General features: G+C 40.6%; 1 protein-coding gene across 1 annotated transcript in view; it reads right to left on the bottom strand.

Annotated features, from left to right (window-relative positions):
- The window catches only part of lrba (LPS-responsive vesicle trafficking, beach and anchor containing), a 166377-nt gene that overhangs the window by 117311 nt on the left and 35656 nt on the right, over positions 1–13410 (bottom strand). The window contains exons 18-25 of the mRNA XM_029509480.1: positions 12934–13042; positions 12486–12567; positions 10254–10377; positions 9932–10124; positions 2915–4297; positions 2523–2722; positions 2037–2190; positions 1327–1507 (exon numbers count right to left, since the gene is read on the bottom strand). Of these exons, the coding sequence (XP_029365340.1) occupies positions 1327–1507; positions 2037–2190; positions 2523–2722; positions 2915–4297; positions 9932–10124; positions 10254–10377; positions 12486–12567; positions 12934–13042 (2426 nt within the window). The remainder of the gene's footprint in view (positions 1–1326; positions 1508–2036; positions 2191–2522; positions 2723–2914; positions 4298–9931; positions 10125–10253; positions 10378–12485; positions 12568–12933; positions 13043–13410) is intronic.

Raw genomic sequence — 13410 nt, 5'->3', positions numbered from 1 at the left:
AGGGTGTGCTCTTGAATCACATCTACTGTGCAGCTCCCATAACAAATGACACTACTGAGGTGCACATGCTGAGTAGGCAGCAAGATATGTCCTTCACCGCAAAAAATAGTGTACTTTTTTTTTTTTTTAGGCAGGTTCAAAACTGGCACACTTACCATTTACTAATCTAATATACTGCTCTCCTGTTTTAGCCCCTCCCAACCCCCCACTGTTGTTATACTTGACAACTGACAAATGTTAACTCTGAGCCATTTAGATTACGAAGGAGGGAATTATTCTGTCTGGAAATGCGCTTGCTTTTTCCATTAAGACTACTCTTTCATACGACCATTTATAAAAAGAGGGAGGATGGAGGGGTGGAGACGCTAAAACCTTGTTACAGTCTTCCAAAATCAGATTAGGTGCCAGCAATGGGGCGCGCATACCTCATCAAATATTCATTTCATAACGGCTGCTTTCTAAAACTAGACCTGTGGTTGGATGGCATCGTTTTCATGCAAAAACCCACCAGAAGTAGGAAAATGTCAAAGAGAATAAGTGCCCTATTTACATTTTGACAGCCTGTTTGTAAGACACCTTCCCTTTAATGATTATTTAAAAGCAAATATGGATACCTGCATATGTACCATTACATACATGTAGCAAAACATGAAGAAATTATTTAAATCAGCGCAGAAAGAATTGCAATATTTCCAAGCAAGTACGTGTATCCTGCATTGATCTGTGTTTGCTGAAAAGGTTCACCATAGAAAATTAATAATGTACGAATTTCAATATCTTTTATTCAGCTCGAGCTAGGCTCAGCTTTTGATGCTGTCAGAGGAAACTTTAATAGCCTGGAACAGGAGGCAGAGAAAGGCCTCGGGCTACACTGCAGTACAGTACAGCCAAGGCCATTATGGAGAACTCACTACATCATGATAGCAACCATTTTAGAGTGTTGCCATGCAGAGGGGTTATAATAACAAGATAAGAAAGTGCTGATATGAGCGGAGTGAAAAAGGCGAGGGAATGAGAACTGCAGCAGGAGAGGAGGAGGAAGACGGTGGAGAGGAAAAGGAGAATACAGAGTGGAGGGTCAAAAAGGCTACAGGGAGCTATGACTGGTGCTTATACCAGCGGTTGCTGCTGGCTGATACGGGTTGGATCAATGAACAGAGGAAGACAGAGGGGAGGAGATAAAAGGAGAAAGTTTGGTGACTGGACACAGATGAGTAGACAGCCAAACATCTGGAAACTGAAACTTTGAAGAAAAGACAGTTTATAAAAAAAAAAAATTAAAAAAAAAGAGGGGGGGACAAACAAAAGGAGGAACGGATATGATACCAAGGCGAAGGCATTGTCGAAGGATGCCTCCTGGGGACATGTTTTTCTCTGCTTCTATCTCTGTAAAGTTGAGGGAGCTGGCAAAGATGAGAACATCCACAAGGTTGACAAGACGTTGTAAGAAGGTGACTGAAGCCTCCACTGCAAGGCCTTGGGAGGGCTCAATGTTCTCCAGTTCATGCTTGCAGAGATGAAAATAACAGAAATAATAGATATTTAAACATAGAAATAGCTACAATAAGTAGCAGATGAATGAGCAAAAAATAATACAAACAACATTAACTTTATTTATGTTAAATATGTTATTTCAATGCACTGCTCTGACATTTCATTTTTATTTTGGGTTGCTTTATGTCAAACAAACAAATCCAGACTTCTTTAGTTGTAATCTTGGACGTTCATTTTTAATTTAGTTACAGACCACACTAAACTGAATGCAAGTGAATTAAAATTGAACATCAAGCTGTTTCATTGACAAGCTGGTTAGGTCACTGGCAAAGACTCATACAAAAGAGCCACAGTCAGTGAGGTCAGACAACAAAACAATAACACTAACTAACAATGTTAGGAGGCAGCTAACTAATGCAATAGAGAAAGGTCACTGAGGATGGATAACTTCCTGTGCTTGGTCCATCAGCTGCATGAACAGCCTCAGACCAAAGACAAGCACATGCACACACACAAACACACCCACACTTTAGGAGACTCACAGTGGACGAGGTAGCAGCAGAGAGGAGAGGCAAAATGCCACCGCATGCCATGATGAGGTTGTCTACCACCTGGGAGATGAGGTGTATACTGTTGTGGACAAACACCACGTTCTCACTGCTGTTCACAAAGTCCAGAATTGTCTTTGTGGAATGACTGACATACAGCAGGAGAAAAAAAGTTGGTTTTGTTAATTCAATGCAAGGTAGAATAAGAAGTCATATAAAAACATTCAATAACTGCAGCATGAAGACAAGCTCAAAATAAGAAAATGAGAGCATGTTTAAATGTCCCAGTTTCCATCTCCATGGGAGAATGTAATCTCCAATCTGTCAATAAACAACAAATTTTACTGCACCGGAGATTTAATTTTTTGTTTAATGTAATCTAATGTACTTCTTGAGTCCTCAGAGCCATGGGATCTCAATAAATCTTTTTTCCAATAATCAACTGACAAAGTTATTTTTAGCAAGGCAGAGCTGCCCCACCTTCTCCACATCTGCACGTCTGTCTCGATGGAAAAGAGCAGGTCAGTGAGGAGGCGTTGGTGCATGTAGGACCAGCGGAACTCTGGGATGCGGAACATGGTGGAACGAGGGGCCGAGGTGCCACTTTCTTTTGGCTGGCCTGACGAACTTCCTCCTCCTCCTGCTTCTGTTGCCGCTGCTGGCTGGCCTTGGTTTGTTTCCTACAGAGAGGTATAAGCAACACACAATAAGCCTTAAAAGGAGCTGGATCAGAAAACAGTGACAGGGTTTGGAGCATACAACAATAAATTTCGCCTTTTAATTTGGTGCAAAATATACAGTTCAGTTTTTTACAGTTCATCTAAAAAGGTCAAACAGAAGAGAAATTATCGGGGATAAAAACAGATGCGTACTGTTGCAGAAGTCTCCTTCAGCTCAAGTCTCTCTGTGTCTAGAGCCACATTGGAAACATCCAGTCTGGCGATTTTAATCTCTTTGGTCTTACTGGCTGAGTCTGCACTTTTTTGCGTGTCAGAGCTGGAGGCAGTGGTGGGCAGGGTTTCCTCTCCACTGGTGCCACTGGCCTCTGACGGCTGGCTGGATGAGGTGGCGGCTGATGCTGCTGCATCCTCCTGGGCTGTAGAGGGTAGTGTGGAGTCTGAGGACTGCTGCTCTGAAGTAGTAGTTTCGACTGTGGGGGGCTGTTCATCTTTAACTTTTTCTTTGGGCACTTCTGTCACATTCTGTTCAGGTGTTTCCGTTGGAGCAGTCTGACCCTCCAAATTAGACACCTGTTTCTCCTCAGTTTCACTCTCTCTGGTTTTTTCATGCCTGCTAACCTCCTGCTTCTCATCTCTTTCTTCTTCCTGCCCCTCCTGATCATTTTTATTGCCTTCATCATCTTCATGTTTATCCTCCTCCTTCTTTAATACTTCCCCTTCCTCTCCGGCAGCAGAGGCGTAAGAGGACTCCTCTTGGCTATCGTCAGCATCGCTAGGGTGAATCTGGTCACTAACAGACGACACGTCAACCAGGTCCTCGTTGAAGCCGGACGCTCCACCCAGCACGCTGTTCTCCAGATAGGCTGCAGTCTCAGGGGATGTTTGGTCAGTCTTACCTTCTTGCTCTGAAGCCGCTTCTGTGTCTGCTTCATTTAAAGAGTCTTTTGTCATACAGGTTGATGATTCATCTTTGTTGCATTCACGCTCACAGTTTTCATCATCTGTTGGTGTTTGTGTGTCATCACTGGCAAATGTTGTGGCAGAGTCAGTAACCACTTGCTCTGGCTTTGTGTCAGCTGTTTCAGCTGGATTGCTTGCATTCACTTGAAGATTATCATTGTCAGTGGAAGCTTCCTGCTTGTCCGTCTGTCCCTCTGTGTGTGTTTTTTGTTTAACTGTGTCCTCAGTCTCTTTTCCATTACTGGAGCCATCTTTGGAGCCATCTTTGGAAGGTCCCTGAAACAACCTCTGCTCTTCTTCCTCAGGCCGTGCCAGGATGTTGGCCACAGTGATGGATGTTTGTCCCCTTTCATCAACAGTCTCCAGCGGGCTGGGGGTGATGGTGGAACTAGATAGTGAGCCAGAGGGCTTCTGGGACTGTTCGTCCACTGAAAGCTCAATGACAGTGGAAGGGGCCGCCTCGTCTGCAGGATGCCCATTAACACATTCTGTGGTTTCAGAGCTTCGGCTAACACCAGAGATGGTTCGGATTTTGCTGAGAGGAGCTGCAGACTCCTGTTGCTGGTACTGACGAAACATGCGGGACAGATTCTCCTTGTGCTGCTCAAAGGTGACCTTCAAACACAAAAGAATAGATATACAAATAGATTAAAAATACCAGCTAGCTTCAAACTTTTATTCAAACAAATTTCAATTTAATTTTAACTTAGGTTTTATTGTTATCACTTATTTCCCAAGGCACTCTGAAAGATTAGAAAACATTGTCTTTACTACAATAAAAGTCTGACGACAAGAAAATGCAATAGCTCCCATTATTTATCAGAATAAAACTGAAAGTAAGAGGAAAACTAGATGAGTAAGTGGAAATTTTTTATGACAACCAATACAATTACGAAAAAAAAAACAATAAAAGGAAGACACAAATTGTAATAAAACTGGAAATATTTTTTAGGCATAGTTCCTGTAAGGTTGTTGAAAATGTATTTAAAAAACATCAAAATCCTACTGATAATAGCGTAGAAATTATTTCTTGAAATGTTCTGATAGGACACTTAAGGATCACAGTGAAACGAAAATAAACATGAACTTGATAATAATACATGTCATAAGTGTATTAATCAGTAGACTTGCTGGGGCTTCTTCTTGTGCCAAAAGCAATTCGTTGGCAGCACCTCTTTCCTCTTTAACAAATATCCATTGCTTTACATGTTCACTCTGTCAATAAAAGTAGCTTATTACCAAATCTAACCAAACTGTGGCACATTTAAGATGTTCCCTCCCACATGTGCACTTGCCCATGGCCTATTAACCCCTTTCAGTCTTCTTACCATCTGATATGGGTAGACTAGACTGCTAGTCTATAACAACAATGGTCTGCAGTGGCATTTGAGGAAGAGCCCATCCATGTAAGCAGTCATAGATTAGCAGTAGATACTATTAGTGTGTGTCTGCAAGCTGTGCTGAGTGCGTGTCCAGCATTGGCAAATCCTCCCACGCCTAATTTAAGACCCTACATTAATCACTGAGCTTGGAGGACAGAAAGTCAAAGATGGGTTGGTGGGTTGGTGTGTGTATGTGTGTGTGTGTGTGTGTGTGTGTGTGTGTGTGTGTGTGTGTGTGTGTGTGTGTGGAGTGGGGGGGTTAGACCCACTTTGCAGCTTTTCCACCTGAGGCTATTTGGACAGAAGGAGAGAGAGAAACAAAGAAAATGAGAAAGCAGGGGATCAAAAGAAAGAGGGGAAAAGAAATTGCAGAAGAGGAAGAGGAAGAAAGTGAGTCATTGAGAGTGGAAGAAAGGGAAGGGAGAGAAAGAAGCTGATTATTTGTAATTAATTAGGCGTTATTGTTCTAAATTAGCCTGCTACAAGGGTGCTCATTAATCTTCTGTAGAGGGAAGCAGTGATTGGTAATCCATAGCTGTTTTCAGAGTGCACAGCCTGTTCTAAATGCACCAGTAGTCTGTCTCTTTCTCTCTTCTTCCCTCTTTCCCACTGATCACACAGCAAGACCTTGTACCCCATTAGTTTGAGCTTAATTTGACATTTAGCATTTTTAGCAATTAAAAGGCAGCATTCAGAGTGCACTGCTATGGAGATCATGCAGGAGAGCAGTGCAGCATATAACGTCATAGATTCAGGATGCAGTCTGTACATTAAGATGATGTATGTTGGCCTTAAATGCGGCTCTGCAACAGATCCAGTTACCATTAGACAGAGGTAGAATATGTCTCTGTGGTTTTTAAAACAGCATTTAGCCTTGGTACAATATATAGAAACTGCCCTGGGTGGCTAAGACATCAGCGCTGATCTAATCTAATTTCATTCTACTCCATGACTCGGTCTGGCCTCAGTGGGGTATGGAAAAATGTTATGGTAATGTACAAAAACATGGTGGGCTTTTCTAATGTGACAGGTAACATGGTATTAACTAGGCACAGCAGAGGCAGATCATACTCAAGATTTCAAATGCTCTAGAAACAAGATACATGATCATAAACAAAAAGGACACTACAGTCTTTCAACAGGGCAAGTCTCTGTTGGTTCACATCACACCATATTTTAAACAACACAAACAAATCACAAAAAGCCCCCCACAGTCAAACAATACCTGCACTCATACTATCCGAACAAGACAGAACTATTCTGAAATTTTTGCAGTTTCGTAGATCATTGCTGATCCAGAGGCCCCACACCACAACCTGTTACGTGAGGGTCAGGGTGGCAAAACACTACTCTTGGGAGACCCCACAGTGGGAGCATGGGAGTCCACATTTAGATCAATAGATAGCAAGCGACCACAAAACAAAGGGGAAATGGGGAGGGCAGCGTGGCTGTAATCCGATTAGCTAAATGTAATTCCTCCTCCAAAATCAATGTCATCTGTAGCTGCCGTGCAGCTTTGCTCTTGTTCACAATATCTTCCTTTCTCACTTCTTGTTCAAACATTTTGTCTTCTTAGTTTTCTCCTTCTGAGCCGGTTCAGTGACACGCCTGTAGTATTTACTGTATCTGTCATTTCCGTACTGTCTATTAGAAGTAACACTTGTGCAAAGATTGTGTACTCTAAAGTTGTTTAAAGCAAACAAAGAAATTCACAAGAACTAAATCATTTTGTTGTAATGCAATGACATTTTTTATATTTACTTACTAATTACAAGACAGATGAAATGCACTAGCAGTACTCGTACTTGTGAATCTATCGAACCCATCTTGGCTTTTCAGTGTATTCACTTTTTCCTTTGTTTGTCCACATGTCAATGGGGCTATCTGAAACTATTTACAAAGAACAATAGCTTGAGCCTTTAGCGTCTAATGTCTCAATAAAGGTGAACTAAACTATTTAAGTCCAATGTTTTAAATGTCACCATGAACTGAAAAAGGCTGAACAGACAAACATCACACTTTTTAAAATAATGTATTTATACTTATAATAATGTATATTATATTTTGGTGGAGCCATGTTTGCAAATTTCTCCTCATATTTATTTTTATGATAAAATGTCTGACAGGTGTAATGAAGTTTGCTGTCAGTGGGAGTCTGAAGGACGGAGGGACCTTCATGCCCCAATTTCTTTCTTTTGGAGATCTCCATGTCCTCAAACTGATTTGTGTGCAGAGATGGACGAGGGGCACCTTGGGTGGGGGTGTGGGTTGATAGTGGGAGGGCTGTTGTGTCAGCGTGCCCACCTGCAGGAACATCTGTCTATTCAGAGAGATGCATATGCAGATATGTTTACTTGCTGATGACTGACATGAAAGGATATTTTGTATGCCAACAAACACAATAGAGCCTTTAAAAAAAATTAAAATTAAACAAAACCAGTTTATCACAACCAGGTTGTTAATACCTTGCCCATGCTTTGCCAGATGACAACACAATAAAACAAAAGAACCTCAGCGTGATCAGTAAACCATCTCAATCATACATCATGATTTCACCAGATAAATAAAGCTTCTATACAGTTCCCCTGGATAACTGAACACACACAACACCTACAGATTGGCATGAACGCCCAAAAAAATATTAAAATGTGTGTTTTGTGGGGTTTTTTTGTTTTTGTTTTTTTGTGCTTGTTATGCCTTTATCATAGCTGCAGTGAGTAAAAGACAGAAAATATGGGGATTATATGCAACAAAGAGCTGTTGGACTTGAACCTGGGCTGCTGTGGTTAGGACTAAACCTTAATGGTGCGTGATTTCTCAAATAAACCAACCCACAAAAAGGAGCAAGAGAGCCAAAATAGATGAGAAACTAAAATAAATAATCACCAATCCAGCAAAGAAGTTCAAATGGTCATTCTGCATTAGACATATTATCTCTGTACTTGCCAAAACCTTCAATTAGTCAGTTACCATGGCTGCCAGAAGGCAAAACAAACCATACAGCCCATGTGCAGATGAAGTGAAGTGTGTGTATATGTGAATGCATATATGCACTTATCAAGCAGCTCCCAGTGGGCTGGTTGTATTTATGAGGCCTTGTTTCTCTGATTGTTCTTGCATGGTTCCGATGAATATTCAATGGGATCTGAGAGAAGGGCTTACTACAGCCCAGGAGAGAAGGAGGGCAAAGAGAATATGTGCCTGCTAACTCACATTCACACAAACAGAGATACAGACACACATGTATATACACATACACACAGACGCACACACAGCCCTGCAGCGGTGGGAGGAGAGAGCAACAGTGACAAACAGCTTTGGTGCTACAAAGGTGGCAGGAAATCTATCAAACGGCACAATAAAATTGCAATTGAGTTTCTTTAGCTTTTTTATAGCAGATGCATGTATCTTGGTGGCTAGCACCCACTGCAACTATCCGATTCACAGGCACTGTGTGTGTGTGTGTGTATTGGTTTGTCTCACATCTTACAAGTGCATGTTTTTTTCACAGTGTACATGTGAAATTCTGTTGTGAGTGTTGAGTATGAGTATTGTTACTTGAGTCAAGAAGCAACAGCATTAATCTTCTGCAATTATGGGCATAGAGGCGATTACTGGCTGCCACTTGCAGAAAAGAACAAACACTTTCTGCACAACACCACAATGCTGTGTAGCAAAATAAAACACAGCAGTTTCATGCTCTGGTGAATTCATAGTAATACGTATTCATAAACAGCCAAAATATCATCCTTCGTGATATCAGGTAATCATTTTTACTACAGTAATTTTTTTAGTAAAACCTAATTTTATTTATATCAAAGTTCATGTAAAATTACTACAATCTAGTGATGCATGTAGACCTTGTTTGCCCTGATCTTCATAACATCCTCTATACCGAGTACTAAGCTTGACCTCCGGGTAAGGAAATTTCCTTCAACTTACACAAATAAACTGTGCATTTTTTTTCTTATATCTGGAAGTTAGTTTTTGACATTGGGAGTTCAGGGTATCCAGCACACAACAACATACATCAAGCTAACTACTGTCTTCATGTTGATCCTCTCCCCATGCAGTCTGTCTGTGCCCCCTACTGGCCACCAGCACTCACAGCACGAAACAGCACAGTGAAGCGTCTCATATCACAAGCACTTCCTTAACTCAACCTTCAATCTGCCAGGCTTAAAAACCCCCCAGACCACAATCTGACACCAACCTCAATTACTTCACTGCTTTGGAACCAAGTAGCGTAATGTGATATCAACACTGAATTTCTAAAGCAGTATTTTGAATTGAGCTTTTGGAAATAAGAAGTGCCAGAAGTTTATTTTTATCTGTACAATGTGAAAGAAAGAGACTCATACATAAATAAAGAGTGGAGGGACCGGTGGATTCATTCCCATTGGTTTACACTGTAACTAGCTTTTAAAATTATAATCACTGGACAGCTTCCATAAGTTTAATCTGATGGGCACTGAGAGGCAAAGGTCAATTACTATGCCAGTCTGCCCTGCAAGACGAAAATGCTCTCTAATTTCTGACTTGGTCAATTGCGTTATTACGGTCAAACTAAACAAATGGGTAACAGAGTTGATGGTTTTGACTGTGTACTGCTGTCTGGTGGGAAGATTTAGACTGATCATTTTAAAGTATGTGCACATGAGTGTATTTCTTGTGTTTATGACAGAGAGATAAAAAGTGTGTGATTTAAAATGAGCATTAACCGGACAAAAAAAAAAAAGGGAGGGGGGGGTGTAGAGAAAGAAAACTATTAAGAGAAAACAAACAAAGCTGCGTCTAAACCACGTTTGTCTGTGTGTGTGTGTGTGTGTGTGAGAGACTTATGCAAAGATTTAATGAGGGCTCTGACCTTGGAGTGGGTGATGGACAGGGTGTCCACCCAGACACGCCAGCCACCCCACTCATATTTGATAGCGTGGTAGAGCAAGATGCGAAAGATGGCGTACACCATCTCCGTGACTTTCTGCTCCTCATTGTTTTGCGGGTTGATGAAGCACAGAGAGAGCATCCACTCCTGCCACACCGAGCACTGCAGCAGGCTCCTGAAACGAACAATGCACGGCTGTGAAAAGCAGAATGTGAATCCCACTGACACATAAACACAGCGTGGAGTGGTCTGTGTGTGTGTGTGTGTAGCAGTTCTCTATCCCGTGAGGTGGTTGAATTCTTACCTGCGGTTCTCTCGGCTGTTATTGAACAGTTTGATCATGTCTGACAGAAAAACCCTGCGCACCTCCATGCTCTCAGGGGTCACTGGAGAGTTCTTCAGCAGGGCAGCTATTACCTTCAGAATCTCTAGAATATTAACAGACAGAAAACAATTTTGGTTGAATGAAAAATGTTTATTGAGCTGAATAATAAAGCCTGAAAATATCCTGATACATCTTTATCTGTTATAATGCACGTCTGCTTTGTGCATTTGGTAATGTAATACATTACGGCATGCTTTACTTTCAAGGATAATGATAAAAATATTTGGATTTGGAAACATTCAGCCTTCACCTTCTGTTTGAAGGCAGAACAGAAAACACTGCAAATCAACAACTAAATCATACATTGGTGGCAGCATGTGCAAATCATCGTGTCACAAACTATCTGAAATTTCAGTTGTACACACCTAAAAATCTGAGCCTTGGCTAAGAAAAACAGGGCGGAGAGTAAAAAAGTCAGGGCCATTGATCTTTATTATACTGTAATGGTTTTGGTATCATTTCAAACAGAGCCACAGAGGCATAGGCCCTTCTGGAAGACTTGGCTTCAGTTAAACCAAAGAGACTGACTGTTTAGATGAATTATCTAGACAATGTCAGTGTCCATTTGCTTTGAGTGGAGAGACGGCAGGGCTTGGATTTCACTTGTCTCTTCAGACCTTGGCGCTAACCTATGCCCCCTTTGCCCTAGCAGACAGTTGTGTTGTTTCTACGCCTTAGTCACTCAAATTATGAGTCGCTGAACCTTTACCGCCAGAAAATTACCCCAGCATGTACCGGGAATGAGGATGGAGGGATGGCGTATTCCCTTCTTTTTTCCATTTGCTCTTGGTTCCCTTCCCTTGAGTTAATTTGAGGGAAACGGTACTTCCTCGGTTTGTTTGATTGGCTCTGACGTTACTAAAGACTGCAATCAGGGGGCCATTTTGGGAGTTTGTCGCAGATTAAATCAAGAGAATGCACGGCAAAGGAGAAACAGACCACCGCTCTACGTTCCATAGAATGTGCTCACATGTACAAACCCATACAAGGTTTCTATGATATATATCGCCTGTCTAGGACGGTTGGGTAGGAGAGTTTTTAACACAATAAAGGCTTAAGATAATCAATGTGTGACTGCAGCAGGACCTTGTCAGATTAAGGCTAGTTGGAAGTAAACCTTGGTTGTGATTACACCAAGTGCTTGGATTTCAAACTGATTAAAGCTGTTCTGCAAGCGTGTGCATGGAGGTACAGTGGTATGTGTAGGAGCACCATTATAAGAGACAGGGGGATGTTTTCTTTTTTCAGCTGAAATGAATACTCACGAGCGCACTATAGAAAAATATTTTGTGAGCTGACATGAAAGTGGAGGTGAGTAACGGCCTGAAAATATGGGATGGGAACAACGATCTAAACAAGGAGTTCCATCCAGCTCAGTGTCTAGAAGTGATGCACGGGCAAAAAATGAATAAATACAATGAACATTTTTTCCTTTTCTTGGATTGATATACAGAAATATATATACACACACATAGTATAGGTCAATTTCAATATTCTGTTTTTCTACAATGAGTCATATTTTACTTGATTCAGTTTTATTATAAAAAATCTTTCAGTTCTATTTTAAATGACCAAATTAAATTCATTTAAATCTTGACATCAGCTTCTCTAAGATACAACATAAAACATGAACTGATAAACTACGTTTGACAGTAAAGTATATAAAAAAAAAAACTACATATTAATTTTGCAACAAAATATTTTCTTCAAAAAGTAGATGCAAATACTTTATCAGGGTTATGAGTTAAGCAAATGTAGCAAAGCTATAAACTTAATAAACTGAATTCGATGTATTCACCAAAATAACATTTCTCAGACACTGAATGAAGTTCCATCATAATTTCATCACATTTACTATTCCTTTTATGTGTAAATTAATGCTGATAATTCATTATACCAGCTTCAAATAATACCAAGAGATGTGTATACACTCGTCACACAAAGCATTTGCACAGTCTTCATGCTGGATTCACTTGTATGAAAACAATCTCCAGGTGTGAAATTTATATCTTTCATTTGTTTGACTGAATATAGAGATTGCACAGCTCCACGGGGAATATCCTTCCAGTGCAGTATGGAACAATAGGTTTGTAGAGGGTACACTGCAGAGGATGATTTAGGAGAGTAGTGTGGCGCAGAGGAGGCACTTACGTGGGTTGAGAATCTTCACAGTGGAGTCAGGGTCCGGATGCTGTTTATGGATCACTTGAGTACAGATTTGCTCTGTAAGGATCTACCACAGGACAAAGAGCGGATTGAAGTCATAAATATCTACAATGGTCCTAGCAATAACAGAGAAACAAACCTTACATTGGATACACATTGCTACTAGTACATGTTTCACCGTCACGCAGTATATTGCTGAATAATTGCATGTGATTAGCTGTACTATTTATTGTTTCATATAGTTATATATAGTTATCTTCATAAGCAGCAAAATTGAATAAAAGGTTAGAAAGTGGGGCACAAATTTAACAGTGTTGCACTGTTGAACTAAATATGTTGAAAACATTAATTTTGGCAAATCCTTGAACACAGAGCTTAGAACTGTATTTTATTGTTGTCTACCAAACAGGCCTGGAGAGTGAACTGCACTAACCTCAAAGAGCACATTGTAGGTTGTCATGGTGAACTGGCGCTCATGGAGCATCAGGCGCTCGGTGAGCAGGGAGAAGAGGCCATGACTCATCATGACCTCAGATTTCCTCCTGATTAAGACATTAAGAGGTCAATGTCAGTCAGAAAACAACTTTATTTTCCAAATTGTTCTTCAGAAAATAATGCAGATTCATTTTGGCTGTAGCATGATGTCCTGTACAAAAACTGCTATTTTTATTTACAATGTAGATTTTAGTCATATTACAAATGTCCTGCTCTGATAAGTCAAATAATTATAGCAGTTGAGATCTGGAGTATCTATCAGCTGAGCACCAGCTCCATTGGACATGGAGGAAATGAAAAAGAGAACCCTTGCTGAACACATGAGACAAGTGCCTCGTTGCTTTCATCTTTCCTCACTGATTATTTCCACTTTTGGCATTGAAACAAAAAAAAAAAAAAAAAAAAAAGATTTTTT

The sequence above is a fragment of the Echeneis naucrates genome, chromosome 1 (assembly GCF_900963305.1).
Source record: "Echeneis naucrates chromosome 1, fEcheNa1.1, whole genome shotgun sequence".
Taxonomy (NCBI): domain Eukaryota; kingdom Metazoa; phylum Chordata; class Actinopteri; order Carangiformes; family Echeneidae; genus Echeneis; species Echeneis naucrates.
Note: the sequence above shows the minus strand (reverse complement) of the source record. Positions and strands in the feature narration are given on the sequence as shown.